The following is a 22,580-nucleotide window of genomic DNA, read 5'->3' as shown; positions in this document are numbered from 1 at the left end:
AAAAAAAAAAAAAAAAAGTTAGGAGGAGTCATTGAAATTGTGACCTCATTTCAGAAGGATGGCAGCTTTGGAGGAGGATAATCAGCAGGAAGAGAGGCAGAAGACTCACAGTCTGGAGAGGAAGCTCTTACACTCTTGAGAGTAGGAGATGATGGGGCTGGAACTAGGAAAGGCTGTGGGACTGAGGCACCTTTAGGTTGGGAGTCTCCCTAAGCTGAGCCCTCCTCGCAGGAGGCATGTGGTGTCTGGGGCTCTCCCAGGTTGACCTCCTGTGCTCAAACTCCCAATAGTGAGGGCACCCACTCCAGTAGACTGCTGCCTGTCCTTGCCTTCCCCTAGCATCCCTCCTGCCTCTAGGTTAGGCTGAAAAGAGGACTAGGGCTGTGGAAGGGAGTGGAAGAAAGGGCTGAGTGTGAGCTCTGTTGAGTTCATTTCTTCAGGGAGCTCACATCTTCCCAGGGAAGACAGATACTTGGCAGCAATTACAAAGCAAGGCAAGACCAACCTGGGCAGCATAACAAAATCCCATCTCTAGCAAGGGAAAAAAATTAGCAAGCATGGTGGTATGTGTCTGTAGTCCCAGCTACTTGGGAGGCTGAGGTGGGAGGATCACTTGAACCCAGGAGGTCGAGGCTGTGGTGAGCTGTGATTGCACCACTGCACTCCAGCATGGATGACAGAGTGAGACCCTGTCTCTAAAAAAAGATACAAAATAAAGTAAAATAGGCTAAGCAAAGTAGCTCATGCCTGTAATCCCAGAACTTTGGGAGGCTGCAGCAGGAGGACTGCCCAGCCTGGGCAATGTAGCAAGACCCTGTTTCTAAAAAAAAATTGAAGAGTTAGCTGGGCACATTGGATGTGCCTGTGGTCCCAGCTACTTGGAAGGCTGAGGTGAGAGGCTTGAGCCCAGGAGGCTGAGACTGCAGTGAGCCTGGACTGTACCACTGCACTCCAGCCTAGGCAACTGAGTGAGACCCAGTCTCTAAATAAATAAATCAAGGCAAGCAAGTATCAGGGATGCAACGACAGGATCTAGTGGACAAGGAATGTATGGATTAGGCTTCTGGAAAGGGAAGGGTGAAGAGTTTGGCAGAGGTGGAAGGAGCTTGGCAGTGGTCTCTAGGGAATCTTTGTAGCAATGGAATGGGTGTATGGGATGGGAGCAAGCATATCAGCAGTCCTTCCTCTCAAACTGGGTTCTTTCGTTATCTTTCTCCTCCCAGTCCTATGCTCCCCATCCTTTGGAAGCTCTTTCACCTGAATCCCTTGTACTGGAGTGTATTAGTCCATTCTCACACTGCTGTAAGGACATACCCAAGGTCATTTATAAAGGAAAGAGGTTGAATTGACTCACAGTTCTGCAGGGCTGGGGAGACCTCAGGAAACATAATCGTGGCAGAAGCAGAAGCAAACATGTCCTTCCTGAGGCATTAGGAGAGAGAAGAATGAGAGCCAAGCAAAGGGGAAAGCCCCTAATAAAGCCATCAGATCTCGTGAGAACTTACTGTCACAATGATAGCTTGGTGGAAACTGCCCCCATGATTCAGTTACCTCCCACTGGGTCCCTCCAACCACATGTGCAGATAATGGGACCTATAATTCAAGATGAGATTTGGGTGGGGACACAGCCAAACCATATCATTACACCGCTAGCCCCTTCTAAAACTCCTGTCCTCACATTTCAAAACACAATCATGCCTTTCCAACAGTCCCACCCAAAGTATTAGCTCATTTCAGCATTAAGCCAAAAGTCCAAAGCCAAAGTCTCATCTGAGACAAGGCAAGTCCCTTTCCCTATGAGCCTGTAAAATCAAAAGCAAGTTAGTCACTTCCTAGATACAATGGAGGTATAGGCAATGCGTAAGTACACCCATTTGAAATGGGAGAAATTGGCCAAAACAAAGGGGCTACAGGCCCCATGCAACTCCAAGATCCAGTAGGGCACTCATTAAGCCTTAAAGTTCCAAAGTGCTCTCCTTTGACTTCATGTCTCTCATCCAAGTCATGCTGATGCAAGAGGTGGGCTCCCACAGCCTTGAGCATGGGGGTTCTAAACTGTTAATTTATCACCCCAAATTTTGTGAGTCCATGAGCTACAAGTGCCCAGGTAGGCAACTCCTCTGACCAGCTAGACGAGTAACATAATGCCAGGCTGGCACAGGCAGCATCTAACAGGCAGAGCAGCCTGTGTCAGTAGGACAGAGTTGCCAGTAACCCCAGCAGCCACTCCAAAGTGCTGGCCTCCAGCAGGCCGCCTTGCACATGTTCACCTTCTCCCTGGCTGTCCTGGACTTTTTGCCCTGGACTCTCTCCTAAGGCCAGTTCTCTCCAATTCAAGCATCTCTAAATAATCTGCATGATCAGGATGCACTGGCTAACATCTATAATCCTAGCACTTTGGGAGGCTGAGGTGGGAAAGTCACTTGAGCCCAGGAGTTCAAGACAAGCCTGGGCAACATAGTAAGACCTTTTCTTTACAGAAAATAAAAAATTAGCTGGGCATGGTGGCATGCACCTGTGGTCCCAGCTACTTGAGAGGCGGAGGTGGGAGGCTCACCTGAGCTCAGGAGGTCAAGACTGCAGTGAGCCCTGATCACGCCACTGTACTCAGCATGGGTGACAGAGTGACACCCTGTCTCAAAAACAAAAACAAAACAATCACCTGCCTGAAAAACCTAAGCTAGTTGGGTTTTTTGTTTGTTTGTTTGTGTGTGTGTGTGTGTGTGTGGGTGGGTGTAGGTCCTGGCCTCCTTTGAGAATCTGTTAAAATCCCTAGAATAGTATATACCACTGCCCACAACAGTATGCAACATCCACATTTTTGCATGTAATTCCAGGGAATTTGTGGACCCTGGGATAAACAACCCTACCCAGAAGGCTTTCAGACTCTAGAGATACTTTAAGCAACATTCAGTTCAGTGAGGAAATGAGGATAAAACCCTCAGGTCCATAGTCAGAAATCTCTGCTGTCCACAGCGGGATAAAATTTCCTACGCATTTGACTGTTTGAGCAGATTAACCAGCTCCCATTACAGACACACACAAACAGGTCTGTGTCTCTGCTGAAATACAATGTCCCTGCTCTCTGTCCTCCTCTCCAGGCACCCGGCAGCAGCCCCATGATAGTGAGTCTCAAGGCGTTTGATACTGTGGGGGAGGACGCCCCATGCTGAGCTGGGTGGCTTTTTCTTCCCCACCTCTGAGTCAGAAGCAGGGCACAGACCTCATTCCTGAGTAGCTAAGTCTGCATCCAGGGTTCCCTCCCCGTCTGGCACACTCCATTGGCTTAACTAAATTAGAGGGAAAAAAAGAAAAGAATGTAGGCGAATGGGCTAGTGAGTGAGTAATTAGGGAGCTCTTGTCGGAGTAGCCAGGAAAGGCTATTCTTAGTGCTCTCCACAAAGGGAGCAGCCGACACAGAGGCCTGACGCTTGACTTGTTAATGAGGCAGAAAAAGGCAGTGTGGCTTAAACACAGTGAGCGACGGAGCCGAAAGAGTGCTGGTGGAGTGGATGTAAGGAGGCCAGCAGGCCAGGCACGGGGGCTCGGGCCTGTAATCCCAGCACTTTGGGAGGCTATGGGGGGTGAAACACAAATTCTCCATGCTGTCTCAATAAATAAATTAATTAACTAATTAAACAAATAAAATAAAAATTTATTTATTTATGAGACGGAGTTTCACCCTTGTTGCCCAGGTTAAAGTGCAGTGGCGCGATCTTGGCTCACTGCAGCCTCTGCCTCCTGATTCAAGGGATTATCCTGCCTCAGCCTCCCAAGTAGCTGGGATTACAGGTGCCCACCACCACACCCAGCTAATTTTTTGTATTTTTAGTAGAAAGGGGATTTTACCATGTTGGCCAGGCTGGTCTCAAACTCCTGACCTCAGGTGATTACACTGTGATTACAGGCGTGAGCCGCCGTGCCGGCAAAATAAAAAATTTTTAAAAGGTCAGTGGGACTTAATTGTGAGACCTCTGTAAGCCATGGGCAGTGTTTGGATTTTTCACGTGTGTATGTAGTAAAAGGCACACGACATAAAATGTATCATCATCACCATTTAAGTGCAGTTTATGATTTTAAATGCATTCATGTTATTTTGCAGCCATCACCACTACCCAGCTCCAGAATTATTTTTTTTCTTTTTTGTTTTTCTTTTAATTTTTTCTTTTTATTTATTTATTTATTTACATGGAGTCTTGCTCTGTAGCCCAGGCTGGAGTGCAGTGGCACAATCTCGGTTCACTGACACCTCCGCTTCCCGGGTCCTTCTTCAAACAATTCTCCTATCTCAGCCTCCCAAGTAGCTGGGATTACAGGCACGAGCCGCCATGCCCAGCTAATTTTTGTATTTTTTACTAGAGGTGGGGTTTCACCATGTGGGCCAGTCTGGTCTTGAACTCCTGACCTCATGATCTACCCACCTCAGCCTCCCAAAGTGCTGGGAGTACAGGCATGAGCTATTTTTATTTATTTATTTATTTATTTATTTTATTTTTTTTTATTTTTTATTTTTTATTTTTTTGAGAAAGAGTCTTGCTCTGTTGACCAGGTTGGAGTGCAATGGTGCAATCTTGGCCCACCACAACTTCCACCTCCCAGGTTCAAGCAATTCTCCTGTCTCAGCCTTCCGAGTAGCTGGGATTACAGGTGCCCACCACCACACCCGGCTAATTTTTCATATTTTTAGTAGAGATGAGATTTCACAGTGGTAGCTAGGATGGTCTCGATCTCCTGACCTTGTGATCCGCCCGCCTCGGCCTCCCAAAGTGCTGGGATTACAGGCGTGAGCTACCACGCCTGGGCTGATTTATGATTTTTAGAGAGAACTCTGCTTCTCATGGTAGCTGCCATGTCCAGAATAGATTGAGGAGGGTGGTATAGAAAGCAGAAGAGCAGCAGACATGATTGCTGCAGTGACCGTGGGGATGGAGAGAGAGAGCTGGCAGTACCTGCAGATGTGCCGACTGTAGAAGGGAGAAGAGGGGAATCTAGCACGACTCCCAGGTTAGAGCAGTGGGAGGGATGCCGGCACCGTGTACTGACATGAGGGAGGCTGCGGGCCAGATCTGTGGGGGAAATCCAGAGCTCGTTTTGGGCATATGTTGAATTTTCTGTTTTGTTCCATATCCAAGTGAAGATGGCAAGGTCAGGAAGGAAGCCCCAGGAGCCATCTGCATGTAGTTGATATTTCAGATGACGGGACTGAGTGTGGTGTCTGTGTTGGGGTCCTGGGGTCCTGTGGACTTGAGTTGTGAGGAGTGAAGCTGGGTTGGGGTAGTGGGGTATTGAACTTAAGTCGGAAGGCTGTCACCGGTGGGGGGGACATGAGAGTGTGTCTGGGCTCACCGATACAGCCATGCTTAGCTCTGGTGTCCTCAGTTCTGGGTCTGCCCAGTACATCCTGGGGTGGGACAGGTGGAGGACTGTCACAAGAGGCATTTCTGAGGGGAGTTGTCTCCCCGGAAGGGCTTGAGGCCAGAGACTGGGAGCCTCTCGGGCTGAGAATCCCTGGGGCCGGCTGCGCCAGACTGGAAGGAAGGTGTGGGAGAAAGGCTTTGTAGTGCTCGTGGGCCCCCTGAGGTTCACAGCTCAGTGCTTCACTGTCTCTCACCACAAAACCCACTTCCTATGACGTTTTGTCCCTGGGTTATCTCCACTACCATGAACTTCCTGTGAGCAGAGCGGGGCGAGCTCTCGGGGAAACAGCAGCCGCGCTGGGGAGCCTGGGCTGCCTCCCTCCTTCCTGTCAGGCCCAGCACTGGGGGCTGCAGGTGCCCTAGGAGTCTCAGAGGGCAGGGCCCAGACCAGGCCCCTCCCTGCCCAGAACAGCATCTGGCACCTGGCAGCGTATTGGCAGACGTTTGCAAAGTGAGTGCTGGGCTGAGGCTGCCTCATGAGGCTGATTTTTATTCCTGAGGTTCTGGCCTCCAGAGATAAGAGGTCTCCTCATTCCTGGAGTGAGATACAGCCCTCTCCTCAGATGACCCCCTGAAGAATCCACTCATAAAAGAACACCTTTTTGGGATCCCCTGTCTATCCAGTACGATCAAAGAAGGAAAAAGCTGGCCAGGTACAGTGGCTCATGCCTGTAATCCCAGCACTTTGGGAGGCTGAGGTGGGCAGATCACTTGAGGTCAGGAGTTTGAGACCAGCCTGGCCAACATGGTGAAACCCTATCTCCACAAAAAATTAGCCAGGCATGGTGGCGGACACCTGTAATCCCAGCTACTCTGGAGGCTGAGGCAGGAGAATCGCTTGAACACAGGAGGCAGAGGTTGTGGTGAGTCGAGATTGCGCCACTGCACTCCAGCCTGGGTGACGGAGTAAGACTCTGTATCCAAAAAAAGAAAAAAGATTAAATAAGGAAAATTAAATGAGGAAGTCACCATGAAGACACCTGCCTCACCCACACAGGCGCACACCCCAGCTCAGTGCCGGGTTATTGTATGCATGTGTGCATGCATTTGCGGGAGATCAATTGCGTGCAACCCCTAAGCTGCTTGATTTCAGGACCTGCAGTTTGTAGAATGCTTCATTCAGAGCAAGGCCCAAGCTCTGGGCTGATCCCACAGTCCAAAAGAGAAAGGACACACTCACATTTGTCACATCTGTCCCCCATATCTGAAACTCCAGGCAACATCATTCTGCAGAGAACAGAGCCATAGCAGAGATAAACCAAGGTGGCAGTTAGTTAAACATAGTAAGGTTTGGAATACGGTCTGTTTCAAGGTGGACTGTTTCAGAATAGAGCTATTGTTGGTTTGTTTTTTGTTTTTTTGTTTTGAGATGAGTCTCCCTTTGTCACTCAGGATGGAGTGCAGTGGCACGATCTCAGCTCACTGCAGCCTCTGCCTCCTGGGTTCAACTAGTTCTCCTGCCTCAGCCTCCCAAGTAGCTGGGTTTACAGGTGTGTGCCACCACACCTGGCTAATTATTTTTTTTTGAGATGGAGTTTGGCTCTTGTTGCCCAGGCTGGAGTGCAATGGCGCGATCTCAGCTCACCACAACCTCTGCCTCCCGGGTTCAAGCGATTCTCCTGCCTCAGCCTCCCGAGTAGCTCGATTACAGGCATGTGCCACCACACCTGGCTTATTTTGTATTTTTAGTGGAGATGGGTTTCTCCATGTTGGTCAGGCTGGTCTCGAACTACATACCTCAGGTGATCTGCCCACCTCAGCCTCCCAAAGTGCTGGGATTACAGGCTTGAGCCACCACGCCCAGCCTAATTTTTATATTTTTAATAGAATCAGGGTCTCACCATGTTGGCCAGGCTGGTCTCAAATTCCTGGGCTCAAGTGATCCGCCTGCCTCAGCCTCCCAAAGTGCTGGGATTACAGGAGTGAGCCACTGCGCCCAGCCAGAATAGAGCTATTGTTAATGCTCTGAGGATTTCAGACTAAATTACAGGGCCATGAAGTAAATCCCTCTTTGAAAGGAGCTGGAGGTATCAGTAGAGACATCTTCCCTTCAAAAAGCTTTCCCGCTCCTCAAATCCAGGAAAGTTGGCCCTTGTGTGGGACCCACAGCCCACCACTTCCTCTGTTAGATTACAGATCACCCACCCTGGAATTGCCCATTTCCTGGTTAATCTTGCTTTTGGGTGGTTTGTTCCTTAGGACAGATAATCAAGCTGGCTGGGCTGGCCACTGTACCTGGCCCATGGTAAGTGCTGGGTACAAGTGTTTTCTTAATGTAATTAAAAAGCTGCTGGGCATGTTTTCACCTTAAAGAATTCTATCTGCAGAGGAGGTTACAGAGGGAATTAGAGTCAGACATCCTGCTGCTGATCCAGCAAGCAAGGAGTGAGTCACCGTTTGTGTATGGTTACTGTGAAGAGCCTGGGAGACAGGGAATCCTAGACACTGGAAAACAGTGCAATGGAGCTGCGGAGTCACAGCTGTGGAAGATGGTGGCTGAGGGTGGAGAGACTGAGGGAGGCATCTGAGAGCCTCTGTCAGAAGTTTGTACTTGGGCCAGGTGCAATGGCTCATGCCTGTAATCCCAGAACTTTGGGAGGCCAAGGTGGGTGAATCACTTGAGGCCAGGAGTTAAAGACCAGCCGGGCCAACATGGTGAAATGCCGTCTGTACTAAAAATATAAAAGTTAGCCGTGCGTGGCTTCGTGCGCCTGTAATCCCAGCTACTCAGGAGGCTAAGGCAGGAGAATTGCTTGAGCCTAGAAGGTGGAGGTTGCAGTGAGCCGAGATCACGCCACTGCACTCTAGCCTGGGCGACAGAGCAAGACCCTGTCTCCAAAAAAAAGAAAAGAAAAAAAAAGTTTGTATTTGATGTGTGACTGCAGAAACACAGCTCTAAGGCGCTGTCCCTGACATTAGAGATGGTGCCCAGGTGCCCTGGCATGGGATCCAGCACTGCAGAGCCAGTGCTCTGGTGAGGCGGGTTGGACCACAGGCCAGGCTCCTTTCTTCCCCTTCCCATCTTCCCTGTTCACTTCCTTCCCCAGCTCCGGCTTCTGTGGAATGGCTCAGTGCAGCAGGTGTGGGAAGGTCAAAATTCAGGCCTGCTGGAGGCCTGAGAGCCCCTGGGTTGGTGCCTACAGGGGATTGAGTATCCAACAAAGTGATGGACTGGCCACAATGACGCTGTCCCTTCCAGAGCACTTAAAGGAGAAGCTGGAGCAGTATGTGAAGCAGCTGCAGGTGGTGAGGGTGGTGCGGCAGGAGGAGCGGAAGGGGCTGATCACCGCCCGGCTGCTGGGAGCCAGCGTGGCACAGGCGGAGGTGCTCACGTTCCTGGATGCCCACTGTGAGTACCAGGGTGCCAGCCTGGGTGTAACCTGGAGGCTCCCTCCCTGCCAGAATGAGCTGGGGCCGCAGCAGGAGCAAAGACCTCCAGCTTCATCTACCCCTTTCTCACCCCAATTCCAAGGATGTTTCATCAAGAGGCACAAACAGCCCTAAAACAACTGGTGACCCCAAAATCATTGGAAGTGTGCTCTGGGGCCCCAGACACTCATCCCTCCCCTGCCCTCCCCATCTGCACCTTGTTCTGAGCTCGGCCTCTTGGAGTGGCCTCCTGTTAGGACTGAGAACTGGCTTGTTTAGGGCTTTCTTATAGGGCCACATGGAGCCAGGAAGGCCTCCCTCTTGCCCAAAACCAAAACACTGCCCCACTGCTGTGGGGGATGAAGCCTTTTCCCTAAGAGTGGTGATATATATCAGGGAAAGCTCTAGACTTGGAGTCAGAATTCTGGGTTTACATTCTGACCCTGCCACTAACAACCTCAGTTTCCTCATTGGTAAAATAGGAATGAGGACGCCAACCTTACCCAGCAGAACTATTACTCTCAGTGCCAAATGAAGTAACACATGCAGAAGCTGGCTGAAAATCTCAAAGAGCCAGACAAAAGAAAGAGATAATTATTCTACAATTGGGGCTGAAGCTTGACATGCAGATGCCCCTGGGAGAGGGAGCACTCTCTTCTGAAATCCACACGTGAGCCAGGAGGGCTGATCCAGTGGGCAGGCTGGAACCCTGAAGATACGATCCAGGGCCTCCCTATGCTTTTGGGTCATCTGAGTAGACCACACTACTCCCGAGACCTCCATTCTCCCTGCCAAAGCTGCCTCCACCTTTGGTGGTAGCGGGGTGGCAGGAAGGTTTTAGGAAATCTGTGTGCTCCCTGCAGCTGTGAGGCTTGCTGTCCTTCTCTGCCTGTAACCCAGGAGTAGGTGGAAGGTCTCTTACCCTCCTAGGTGTTCCCCCCCAGGATGTGGATTGGGCTCAGCTGTAGGTAGGACACTGACTGCTGCCTCCTGGTTGGGACCTGCAGGTGAGTGCTTCCACGGCTGGCTGGAGCCCCTCCTGGCTCGAATCGCTGAGGACAAGACGGTGGTGGTGAGCCCAGACATCGTCACCATCGACCTTAATACTTTCGAGTTCGCTAAGCCCGTCCAGAGAGGCAGAGTCCATAGCCGAGGCAACTTTGACTGGAGCCTGACCTTTGGCTGGGAAACACTTCCTCCACATGAGAAGCAGAGGCGCAAGGATGAGACCTACCCCATCAAGTAAGGACCGCAGCCTGGTGAGCCCCCAGCCTGGCCCCAGTCCTATGCCGTTCCAGGAACCTGTGCCATCTCATATCAACATTTGTTAGGTGCACTAGCAAGCACTTGACATTACTGTATTTCATCCTCACTCCCTATGAAGTAGGTGCAGTGATGAGCCCGGTTTATAGGTGAGAACTCTAAGGCTCATAGTGATAAACACTGACCTAAGATCATGCAGCTAGCAACAGTGAGCAAGGACACCCTTCCCTGCCTGTTTGGCCCTAACCGTGGCACTGCACGGCCTCACACCATGACAGTTTGCTCTTATTCACCACTTACCATGTGCCAGGCACTGAACTGGGCTTTACATTCTTTATCTAGTTTATTCCTCCCTACACAGAAAAGGACATGGCCCATGCTTGCAAATGGGGCAGGAGCTGTGATGGAGGCCATTGTGGAATAGTCTCTGTAATAAGAGGGGCTAGTGTGTGCCCCCAGGTCACTGTCTTTGTAAAGACTGAGAATATACTAAAAGAAAATAGAGGCTGGGCAGGATGGCTCACGCCTGTAATCCTAACACTTTGGGAGGCCGAGGCAGGTGGATCACCTGAGGTCAGGAGTTCGAAACCAGCCTGGCCAACATGTTAAAACCCCATCTCTACTAAATATACAAAAAATTAGCCGAGTGTGTTGGTGGGCGCCTGTAATCCCACCTACTCAGGAGGCTGAGGCAGGAGAATTGCTTGAATCTGGGAGGTGAAAGTTGCCGGGAGCTGAGATGGCACCATTGCACTCCAGCCTGGCACTTGGTGACGGAGTGAGACTCTGTCTCAAAAAAAAAAAAAACCATCTCTACTAAATATACAAAAAATTAGCCGAGCGTGGTGGCGGGGGCCTGTAATCCCACCTACACAGGAGACTGAGGTAGGAGAATTGCTTAAAAGGGAGGCGGAGGTTGTAGTGAGCCAAGATGGCACCACTGCACTCTAGACAAGAGCGAAACTCCATCTCAAAAAAAAAAAAGAAAGAAAGAAAATAGACATGTTTTCTGTAGCGTGAAGTTTGTAGCAGTTGCCCTGAACTTTGGTGAAGGGCCAGATGATAAATATTTTGGGCTTTGCCAGCCACATATTGTTTGCTGCATATTTTTCTGTGTCTTATTTATTTTTTATTTTTTTACAAACATTAAAAAATATAAAAATAATTTTTTGCCCCAGAGGCTTCTAAAAACAGGCAACGAGGCCAGATTTTGCCCTCAGGCTCTGGTATGCCAGTCCTTGGGCTGTAGGGTAGACAGCTGGAAGTCAGCCCACTGTTTAATGCCCACTGGACTCACCTTCCCCTTTTACACCCACCCCGTCCTCCCCTCTCCACGCTGCCTGTTGATGTTATTGGAAACCATAAGTTTTAGGGTTTTTTGTTTTTGTTTTTGTTTTAGATGGAGTCTCACTCTGTCACCCAGACTAGAGTGCAATGGCGTGGTCTCAGCTCACTCCAACCTCCGCCTCCCAGGTTCAATTGATTCTCCTGTCTCAGCCTCCTGAGTAGCTGAGACTACAGGTGCATGCCACCACGCCTGCCTAATTTTTGTATTTTTAGTAGAGATGGGGTTTTGCTATGTTGGCCAGGCTGGTCTTGAACTCCTGACCTCAGGTGATCCACCCACCTCGACCTCTCAAAGTGCTGGGATTACAGGTGTGAGCCACCATGCCCGGCCTGTAGGTTTATTAACAGTTGTCTCAGACACACCAAGTTGAGGAGTGACTTTTAGCATAGCCTGTGGTTTGGGATTATTTGTGCCATTGTTATCCTAGACTGGCCAGGATGCTTAAGGGTCAACTGAATATACATCAGGGATTGAGGGAAGCAGAGGTTGGAGATACAGTAGCCAGAGATAAGAGGGAAGGTTTGAAAGGTGGAAAGGATTAGTGCTTCTTCTTCTCCACGTGCCCAGAATCCTAAAAAATGCTGCCCATGCCAGGCACAGTGGCCCACACCTGTAATCGTAGCTGGATGAGAGGCTGAGGTGGATTCGGTGGATTCCTTGAGCCCTGGGCAGCATAGCAAGACCCTACCTCTTAAAAAAGAAAAAGTAAAGAAAAAAAACACCTGCTCAGAGTCCTAGTAGAAAGGAACTCAGATGAGTGCCACAGGGAGAAATCCCCCGGATCCAGAACAGCCAGCTGCTCTGTCTCCATGAGAAGGAGAGAAGGAAAGGAAAAGGCAAAAGAGAAAAAAGAAATTGGAACTTCCCACTGACCCCACACTTGTTTCATAGATGCCTTTTGTTTGGTGTGCACAGCAGCAGATCCCCACCCCCACCACCAAGCCAGTGACCAAGCTCACAGCGGCACAGTCAGAGAGAGGGCACCTGGCTCCCACCCTCACTGACGTCACAGGCTTCGATGTCCAAGGCCCACACGACTGGAAGACAAAGCTCCAGTGTTTGAGGAATGAATCTGCTCCCTGACCCACATGTCCCAGTAGTGCGCATGGCTTGCCGAGGCTCTTCACGTAGCATCCCCCCAGGAGGACTGCTGACAGTCCCCTCCCGGCCTCCCATCTCAAGCCAACCAGAGCCTAAGAGGAGCGGCAGAGGACCTGGGGGACCCTCGGGGTAGGCCAGGACAGACAGGGTGTTTACTACGGTTGCCTGTGGTTGCGAATTTACAGTGAAGCTTCCCATGCAGGGTTTGTCCTCACGGCTAATCTATCAGTGGCTTCTCTGTCTGGGAGACCCTCTCAAAGACAGGACTCAGGGCCTGTGGGGGAGGAAGCAGGTTGGCTTCCAAATCCTCCTCTGCGGTTCCAGCACTCCCTGAGCCTCTCAGGGTGCCATTTGGGTTGGTTTAGGACCACTGGGAGAGGCCAGAACCAGCAACAGGAAGCCAGCCTGAGCATGAGGGTTCCCCAGCTGAAATTCCTTCCAGAAAGTGACTGCAGGAGCCAACTTCAGGGATACAAGAGCAACCACAGGGTAACACCAGGGTCAGGCTCCCGGGTAGTCACCTCAATGGATCAGCCAAATGAACAGTGATGGAGCCCCAGCTGTGTGTAAGGCGCCTGGACAGGTTCTGGGGTTACAGAGGTTTCCGTACCTTTCTGCGTGGTTGTACCACATGAAGCCGCCCACTGAGGGCAGCAAAGCCCTAGCCATGCCAGCGTGGCCCAGACACAGACGCCAACAGCTGATGACTGTGCTCCTGGCCCTGTCTCCCTGGCCCCACCCCGGCATTCCATCTTGCTTATACTTACCTAAAGCTTAGCCCAGTCCCTCTTAGGAGCAACCTGGTATTGAAATTCTAGGAATTAGATGTTTTTGTCAATTTATCTTGAGTCCACACTTCCCTGCCTTTGTCTGAAAGCCAGAATCTTTTTATACTCTTCTAAATGTTCCCTATAGCCCAAATGGAGCTTGATTTCACCTGACTTCCCACCGTTGCCAGGAGCAACTGGCAACTTCTCCCCAAATCTAAAGTTTCTCATGCAGTATAAATCACCATGGCTAGGCGCCTACTAAATCTGTGGCTTTATAGTCCCTGAAGGGCCAGGACCCTGAAACAGAATGAAGTCAGCCCAGCTGATAATATTCATTCATTCATGGTTTGAATCCTGTCTATGTTCACAAATAATTCCACACAGCTTCTGAAGTTGAGTATCTCCTGGACTCCAGGCACTTTGCTGCCAAAAAGTAACTAATGGTACCTTTAACTTCGGCAACTAGACTGAGCTCTGGGGGAGCAGGGTGTTTCTCTATTCTGCGTGTCCACCATGTAGCACAGGACGCAGCGGCCAGGGTTTCGTGCATCCTTGGTTGAATGAATGAATGAGTACCTTTTGGAGGATAATTACATATTTCCTTGCCCTGGTCCTAGAAGGGGAAGAGGACACAGTAAAATCTAAATGATGAGTTAGTGGACGAGGGGCTGCACGTCCTGAGACAGAGGAAAGGAGGAGGAGGTGGGTGAGGAGGGGAGTCCACAAACAGCTTTCTCTACCAGGCGCTGCTCCTCTTCTCGCACAAGACGCACACGCTTCTCCCTCTGTCTCTTCAGATCCCCGACGTTTGCTGGTGGCCTCTTCTCCATCTCCAAGTCCTACTTTGAGCACATCGGTACCTATGATAATCAGATGGAGATCTGGGGAGGGGAGAACGTGGAAATGTCCTTCCGGGTGAGAGTGAAGAGGGCTTCGGGGGAAACCACAACATCCCAGGGGACAGCTTGAGAAGCGTCTCTCAGGCAGCAGTGGCCTCAGGGACATCCCATCTGGAACTGAACTGGAAAGGGTGTCTACTTCCTGACGTGGCTCTGCCTCTTTTCTGCTCCCGTCCCTGTCCATGGCATTAGGGCTTGGGCAATCAGCTTGGACAGCTCAAAACAAATTACTGGACAAAACTGCACAGAGGGAAGGAATACGAGGGGTAATGAGGACTGGACATCTGGGGACTAGGGGCTCTTTCACGATGTCTGTGGGAAAAGGGTTAGGGTGAAGATAGAAACAGGTCAGTATGTTCACAACTAGGGCAAGAAAAAAAGAAACTTATCAGTAACCAGTCATCATCCTTTTTCTGGAAAAATCAGGCTCCCTTTCCCAGTTCAAAGGACACATGCCCTGGTAACCTTTGAAGTTTCCCTATCTATGCTCAGCAAGCCCTTCATAATGGTCAGAGAAGATGGTGGCCCCAACTCTGGTGGACCCCAGAACTCTGAGATATTATAGGAATTTTGCAAATCAGGATTAGGTCAGGAAGAAGGGATTGCCTCTCCATGAAACCTATGCAAAGCCCCATGCTGTGGAAAAGTAATTAGTAAGCAGATGAGCTCACTTATGAAGTCACCTCTCACAGTGCCTGATGTGTATTAAGCACATAATTGATGCCTACTGTTACTAAAACCATGATGTATTTCTGTTGCTAACAATATACCTTCCCATCTAAACCCAAGAGAAGAAATCAGTGGGAGGGATGTCTTCAGCCAGCCCACCAGCATAGAGAGGGGTCACCTACCAGTCACCCCAACTCCCAGTAGCCCAATCCTATGGTCCTCAGTGAGCCTGTGACCTCCGTTCACTCTGCTAGGCAGCCAGTGTGCTTAGGGCCCAGGTGGCCACCACTGGCCATCTAGCAGCCAACTATCCTTGCTATTAACACTCTGGTGCTCTGGTTTGAGAGAGCTTGAGTTTCCAGTAACACCTGAGCAGGCTGATAAACTTACATTTCTGGGTCAAAAATCCAAGTGATCAGAGCTCAGAGTAGGTATACAGGCACAGGTAACAAAAATTAACCAGCAGGCTTTTCCCTAAAGTAGGCTCTGATACACATAGGACCCAGCAGTCTCCCTTTGCTTAAGTCAGAGTGAATCATCAGAAAGCCTGGGGTTGTGTAGCCATGGCCTAGGAAGAAGCCTGGTCAGTGTCCTTTTTTCCAGGGAGAGACAGCAAGTCCTTGAACCTGGGGTCCAGTGTCCTGGAAATAGAATCGAGCTGCTTGGAGGGAGACTGTCCCACCCAGCCCACTGAAGGCCTCATCCTGTCTCCTTTCATCAGGTGTGGCAGTGTGGGGGCCAGCTGGAGATTATCCCCTGCTCTGTCGTAGGCCATGTGTTCCGGACCAAGAGCCCCCACACCTTCCCCAAGGGCACCAATGTCATTGCTCGAAATCAAGTGCGCCTGGCAGAGGTCTGGATGGACAGCTACAAGAAGATTTTCTATAGGAGAAACCTGCAGGCAGCAAAGATGGCCCAAGAGGTGAGAGGAAATGGTTCTTGGACAGGTTTAGATGACCTCTCTGAGGTCATCTCAGAGGTCTGGGTCATTAGGCCCAAACCCTGTTCATGTGCCTAATGGCTGGGGCCCACCCCATCTCTACCATCTGGCGCCTCCCTTCATCCTCAGGGCCTTGTGAGCTAGAGCCCAGGAGAAGGCCACAGGGCAAAGGTTTCAAAAGCTAGAGAATGTTTTCCCGACATATAGTCTCTGCATCCTTTAGGGGAAGGGAGGGAAAAGAGATTTGAGGGAGCCACTCCTCTTACAGGAGAAATGGCTCTGAGAGCTTGGGCACTGGGGAATGGGACATAATTGTCTGCGGAGTCACAGGAGATGGACTGATAAGCAGGGGACCCCAAAGCTAAGGTGGGGGGTTGGGATTGGATGTGAGGCTGGGCCAGTAGCTTCTACAGGTCCTGAGGGGGAATGAGCAAGAGACACAGTAGCCCCAGATGCTCCATGCTGAGGAAAATCAAAGACTGGTAGAGCTGGCCAGGTGCAGTGACTCGAGCCTGCACTTTGGGAGGCAAAGACAGGTGAGTCACCTGGGGTCAGGAGTGCGAGATCAGCCTGACCAACATGGTGAAACCCTGTCTCTACTAAAAATACAAAAATTAGCCAAGTGTGGCAGTGGGCGCCTGTAATCCCAGCTACTAGGGAGGCAGAGGCAGGAGAATCGTTTGACCCCAGGAGGGGAAGGTTGCAGTGAGCCGAGATCGTGCCACTGCACTCCAGCCTGGGTGACAAGGTGAGACTCTGTCTCAAAAAAAAAAAAATACAAAAAGACTAGTGGAACTGATCCTTAGGGGGCTGGCTTGGTTGACAGAAATCCTTTGGTGACATTTCGGAACGACTGCAGCTGAGGGAACAACTGCACTGTCACAACTTTTCCTGGTACCTGCACAATGTCTACCCAGAGATGTTTGTTCCTGACCTGACACCCACCTTCTATGGTGCCGTAAGTCCTGAGAACCAACCTGTCTGCCCATCACCATAGCACCCCTCGGAGAAGTTCGCGACCACTGACCCCATGAACAGATGACAAACAAGAATTGACTTTTACCCTGTACCCTCCTTTATCCAGGAGGAGGACTGAGAGGCCATGTTGGGGCTTCTAGAGATAGCAAAAAACCTTATAAAGGGGAAAACCACCCACAAGCAGTGGTTGTGAAATGTTAGCATGTGTTAGAATCACCAGGGAGGCGCAGTAAAACCCTAGGGCCCATTCCCAGAGTTCCTGATTCAGAAGGATTTGGGGGAGATCTGAAAACCTGCATTTCTCACAAGTCTCCAGGTGAGGCTGCTGGTCCAGGGTCCACACTTTGAGAACCACTGCTTATAAGGAAACTCCTGCATGCTGAGGGCTTCTTCCAGGAAGCTGGCATCCTGGGAGATTCCCTGCTTGCCCCACAGGCAGAAATTCCAGTCCTGCCCTTTCCAGCCTCGGGCTCTGCAGCTCATTTTGCTGTTATCTCCAGGCATGCAGATTAATGCAGAGGAGAGAAATGACAGAGGGGAAATCCAGCCATGCAAATTTGTTACAGTTGACTGGTGTTCCAGTGGGGCCCCATACCACAAATGAGGAACCCCCTGACTGTGCCATCCTGCTTCCCCTCTCTGCTCACCCTTCTGCAGATCAAGAACCTCGGTACCAACCAATGCCTAGATGTGGGTGAGAACAACCGCGGGGGGAAGCCTCTTATCATGTACTCCTGCCACGGCCTTGGTGGCAACCAGGTATGCAGCCCACCCATTTCCAGAGCATCTCCTCTCCTCACTGGCTCCCTTTCTTTACCCTAAAGAGTCTTTTCCTGAGGACTTGTGGGAAAGAGATACCATCCCTGCCCTCAGGAAGCTTCCAGTCAGAGGAGAAGGCATAACACACACAAGGTCTGAAAAAGGGACGTCCAGAGAGAATGAGGCATTGGTGCTGGGTGTGCGAAGGGGATGGGAGGGAGGGTTGCTCATCAGAGGCGGCTTGCTGGAGGAGGCCAGCGCTGGGGTACATTTAGGGGTGAGGATCGAAAATGTTCGAGCACATCCCATCACCTGTGCTCAACTTCTATCTTCAATGCATCCTCTGCCTAGAAGCTACCACTCTGATGCTACCACATCGCAGTGCCCCCAGAACAACCACCTAGTGACAAGTCAGTTACCTGGCACCCTGGAAACTTACCCCATGCGCCAGCACTTCCCTGAGGCATAACTAGCAACCTCCTCATCCCCTACCCCTCAATCTACCCTGAATGCCACCAGCACCTAGTAAACGAGAGGCACTAAAAACAGAGCCGGAGCAGGGAAAGGAGTGGTGTGGGATGCTGAACAAGCCCGCTGGCATATGCAGGTGAAGACAGTCCTTATAGAGCAGTTTCCTGTACCACTGACCTGCAAGATGATTTCTGGTGGTGCGTTGGAGAACATTTTTTATTTTAATAGTAATTTCGTGGCAAAAATAGAACAAGCATATCACATGATTTCACAGATGTTACTTAAAATGAGTCTAAGTTAAGTTTAATTTTAATCTAATTTAAAGGAAATGTGATCAGGCACGGTGGCTCACACTTGTAATCCCAGCACTTTGGGAGGTTGAAGAGGGTGGATCACTTGAGCCCAGGAGTTTGAGACCTGCCTGGGCAACACAAGACACCCTAACTCTATAAAAAACATTTTTTTAGATTAGCTGGGTGTGGTGCCACACGCCTGCAGTCTCAACTACTCAGGAAGCTGATGTGGGAGGATTGCCTGAACAAAGGAATTCGAGGTTGCAGTGAGCTATGATCATGCTGCTGCACTCTAGCCTAAGCAACAGGGCAAGACCCTGTCTCAAAAAAAAAAAAAAGAAAGAAAGAAAATATATTGGTCAGGTGCAGTGGCTCACACCTGTAATCCCAGCACTTTGGGAGGCCAAGGTGGGAAGATCACTTGAGTGCAGGAGTTTGAGACCAGCCTGGGCAACATAGCAAGACCCCATCTCATAAAAAAGAAAGATACACACACACACACACACACACACACACACACACACACACACACAGCAGCTATTTTTCTAGTATAACCCTGATATGGTAACAATCCTGAAGGCAGCACATAAATGAGTCAAGTCTTGGCATGGCCTCACATTCACTCTCCTCCCCAGGAGACCATGCATGGTTGACAGCTCAGGGCAGGCGGCTTTGCAAGGTTGGGGCCAAACTCTCCACTTGCTTCTCTTGTCTTGATTTCCAGTACTTTGAGTACACGACTCAGAGGGACCTTCGTCACAACATCGCAAAGCAGCTGTGTCTACATGCCAGCAAGGGTGCTCTGGGCCTGAGGAACTGTCACTTCACTGGCAAGAATAGCCAGGTCCCCAAGGACGAGGAATGGGAATTGACCCAGGTGAGTCGGTGTCCATAAAGCTCAGAATCAAGAACTTGAGGCCAGGCATGGTGGCTCACGCCTATAATCCCAGCACTTTGGGAGGCCGAGGCAGGAGGATCACGAGGTCAGGTGTTTGAGACCAGCCTGGCCAACATGGTGAAACCCTGTCTCTACTAATAATACAAAAATTAGTTGGGCGTGGGGTTGTGCACCTGTAATCCCAGCTACTCGGGAGGCTGAGGCAGAAGAATTGCCTGAACCTAGGAGGCGGAGGTTGCAGTGAGCCGATCCCACCACTGTACTCCAGCTTGGGTGACAGCAAGACGGGGGTGAAAAAAAAAGAAAGAAAAAAGGAACTTGAGGCCATATTGGCCCCTCTGTATTTTCTTCATTTTCTTGCTGAGATGCCATGGGCTAGGTAGAGCAATGTATAAGGTAGGTGAGTGTGAGCATGGCCACAGGCAGGGTTCTTGGGGCTTAAAGGGTATTTGGTGATGACTGATGTAAAGATGGGGTCAGAGTTTATGGTTCATGGTTAGCTCTGCCATGGCTCAAGCATTTTTAGGCTGAACCCAATTAAATGAAGGGGAAGAGTCATTCATGGTTCCTGTTTGTCCTCTGTGTCCCGGACTCAAAGCTAGGCACTCACATACCTGGGTCTGGTTGATCTTTCAGAGGCTCTTTCCAAGCAGGAAGTGTCCCCGTTTCTGCAGATGAGCTGGAGCTGGAGGAAGCCTAGCATGTCTGTGACTGGGCCAAGACCCATCACTAATAAATGGCAGGCCTGGGATTCAGCCCCAGATGGATCTGACTTGAAAGCATGGGCTCTTTCTGTTACACCACACTGCTCCGGGATATGCCATGCAATCGCCACCATGCTGAGCTCAACCCTAGTGAGCCTCCATACGCCACCCCAGTTTAGGAAAGAGAAACCTGGCCGGGCACGGTGGCTCACGCCTGTAATCCCAGCACTTTGGGAGGCCGAAGTGGGTGAATCACAAGGTCAAGAGATCAAGACCCTGGCCCTGGCCACCATGGTGAAACCCCATCTCTACTAAAAATACAAAAATTAGTTGGGCATGGTGTCATGTGCCTGTAATCCCAGCTACTTGGGAGGCTGAGGCAGGAGAATCACTTGAACCTGGGAGGTGGGGCTTGCAGTGAGCCAAGAGCACCACTGCACACCAGCCTGGTGACAGAGTGAGACTCCGTCTCAAAAAAAAAGGAAAGAGAACCCTAACCTTGAGGCTGCAGGGAAGGAAGCAGTCTAAACATAGTCCAAGGCAGAACGCTGGAGGTGGAGCAGTGGCCCTGGGTCTTTGAGCCTGGCCATCTGTGGAGGGGGAGGCCCTGAAAGCATTTTTTTCTCAGCCCACGGTCTTGTCTTTCACCATTTCCTCCACTGAGGCTGAAGCTGGGGGTGGGGATTTGGCACCAGATAGAGGTGGGAATTCAGGAATGCATCGCATGGGATGGCAAGAAAGAAATAGGAAAGTATCCTCTTTTTGCTTTGTGGGGTTCCCTCAGCCTTTCATCAATTGTACCCCCTTGCATTGTCCCCAGTAGCATTGTTAGAGTCTGTGGCCCAGATTGACCCTTTGCTCTGTCATCTTTTAGGATCAGCTCATCAGGAACTCAGGATCTGGTACCTGCCTGACATCCCAGGACAAAAAGCCAGCCATGGCCCCCTGCAATCCCAGGGACCCCCATCAGTTGTGGCTCTTTGTCTAGGACCCAGATCATCCCCAGAGAGAGCCCCCTCAAGCCCCTCAGGAAACAGGATTGCTGATGTCTGGGAACCTGATCACCAGCTTCTCTGGAGGCTTTAAAGATGGACTTCTAAGCCCACTGGGTGGCGAGGCAGGACCTTCCTACTCCTTGCAACAACACTGGGCCCATTTTCTTTCCTTCACACTGACAGAAGAGACCATTAGGACATATATTTAGCCTAGGGTTTTCCTTCTGTCCTAGAAACAGAGGCTTCCAAAGCAGTGAAGGCAACTGGAAGAGGGTCCAGGGCAGCAATGCTGAGCTCAAGAAACGTACTGCAGGCTGGGCGCAGTGGCTCACGCTGGAAATCCTAGTACTTTGTGAAGACGAGGTGGGAGAATGGCTTGAGCCCAGGAGTTCAAGACCAGCTTGAGCAACATAGTGAGGACCCCATTGCTACCCACCCCTAAAAAAAAATAACTAGGCATGGTGGCTTATGCCTGTAGTCTCTGCTACTCAGGAGGCTGAAGTGGGAGGATTGCTTGAGCCCGGGAGGTTGAAGCTGCAGTGAGCCTTGATCATGTCACTGCACTCCAGCCTGGGCAACAGGTGAGACTCTGTCTCAAAAAAAAAAAAAAAGAAAAGAAAAGAAAAGAAAAAAGGAAAGGAAAAGTACTTCTACAGCCATGTCCTGATTCCTTGATCATCCAAAGTACCTGCAGAGTCCAGTGAAGTGGTATATTCTCACCGGGCACGGTGGCTCATACCTGTAATCCTAGTTCTTTGGGAGGCCCAGGTAGGCAGATCACCTGAGGTCAGGAGTTTGAGACCAGCCTGGACTACATGGTGAAACTCTGTGTCTACTAAAAATACAAAAAGTAGCTGGGTGGGGTGGCAGGTGCCTGTAATCCCAGCTACTTGGGAGGCTGAAGCAGAAGAATCGCTTGAACTCGGGAGGCAGAGGTTGCAGTGAGCCAAGACCATGCCATTGCACTCCAGTATGGGCAACAGGAGCAAAACTCCATCTCAAAAAACAAAAAAAAAGTATATCCTAACAGACGCATTAGAAGTCTAAGCGAGCCTCCCTTGCTAATATTACCTGAAGTTTGTAGAACCGTTTACAGATAGCTCTCTGACAGGTGTCCTTTATCTTACTTTATCTGTACAGTAATCTGTGAGAAAGACAGGACAGAAACCAGTGTGCCCATTTTACAGATAAGAAAACTGAGACACAGAGAGGTAAAGGGGTTTGTCTGTAGTCTCATAGCTAGCAGATGGCTGGAGCCAAGGCTGAGGCTCACTCTTCAGCGCTGAGCCAGGGCTCCTTCCACTGTACCACAAGAACACTAGACCACTTGCCACCAGCCTTTTCGTTCCTTCTTCCTCCATTCTGATCATTTCTAGCTGGGTGGCCTCCATAGAGCCTAGAAAAACAGAGCCAGGGCTGGGTGCAGTGGCTCACACCTGTAATCCCAGCACTTTGGGAGGCTGAGGCAGGCAGATCACCTGAGGTTGGAAGTTCAAGACCAGTGTGGCCAACATGGTGAAACCACAACTCTACTAAAAATACAAAAATGAGCCAGGTGTGGTGGCGCAAGCCTGTAATCCCAGTTATTCGGGAGGCTGAGGCAGGAGAATTGCTTGAACCCAAAAGGCAGAGGTTGCAGTGAGCCAAAACAGCGCCACTGCACTCCAGCCTGGGCAACAAGAGTGTAATTCTGTCTCCAAAAAAAA

The 22,580-nt window shown here is 50.4% G+C and overlaps 1 protein-coding gene across 4 annotated transcripts in view; it reads left to right on the top strand.

The window, feature by feature from the left end:
* The window catches only part of GALNT6 (polypeptide N-acetylgalactosaminyltransferase 6), a 42,674-nt gene that overhangs the window by 19,241 nt on the left and 853 nt on the right, over positions 1-22,580 (top strand). For all 4 annotated transcript variants that reach the window (XM_017545909.2, XM_017545910.2, XM_017545911.2 and 1 more), the window contains 8 exons: positions 8,617-8,766; positions 9,794-10,028; positions 14,066-14,183; positions 15,558-15,758; positions 16,603-16,734; positions 17,412-17,513; positions 19,002-19,154; positions 20,754-22,580. The exon at positions 20,754-22,580 is cut by the window's right edge and continues 853 nt beyond it. In XM_017545909.2, coding sequence (XP_017401398.1) covers positions 8,617-8,766; positions 9,794-10,028; positions 14,066-14,183; positions 15,558-15,758; positions 16,603-16,734; positions 17,412-17,513; positions 19,002-19,154; positions 20,754-20,867 — 1,205 coding nt within the window. In that variant the 3' untranslated portion in view covers positions 20,868-22,580. The remainder of the gene's footprint in view (positions 1-8,616; positions 8,767-9,793; positions 10,029-14,065; positions 14,184-15,557; positions 15,759-16,602; positions 16,735-17,411; positions 17,514-19,001; positions 19,155-20,753) is intronic.

The sequence above is a fragment of the Cebus imitator genome, unplaced genomic scaffold (assembly GCF_001604975.1).
Source record: "Cebus imitator isolate Cc_AM_T3 unplaced genomic scaffold, Cebus_imitator-1.0 Scaffold181, whole genome shotgun sequence".
Lineage (NCBI taxonomy): Eukaryota > Metazoa > Chordata > Mammalia > Primates > Cebidae > Cebus > Cebus imitator.
Note: the sequence above shows the minus strand (reverse complement) of the source record. Positions and strands in the feature narration are given on the sequence as shown.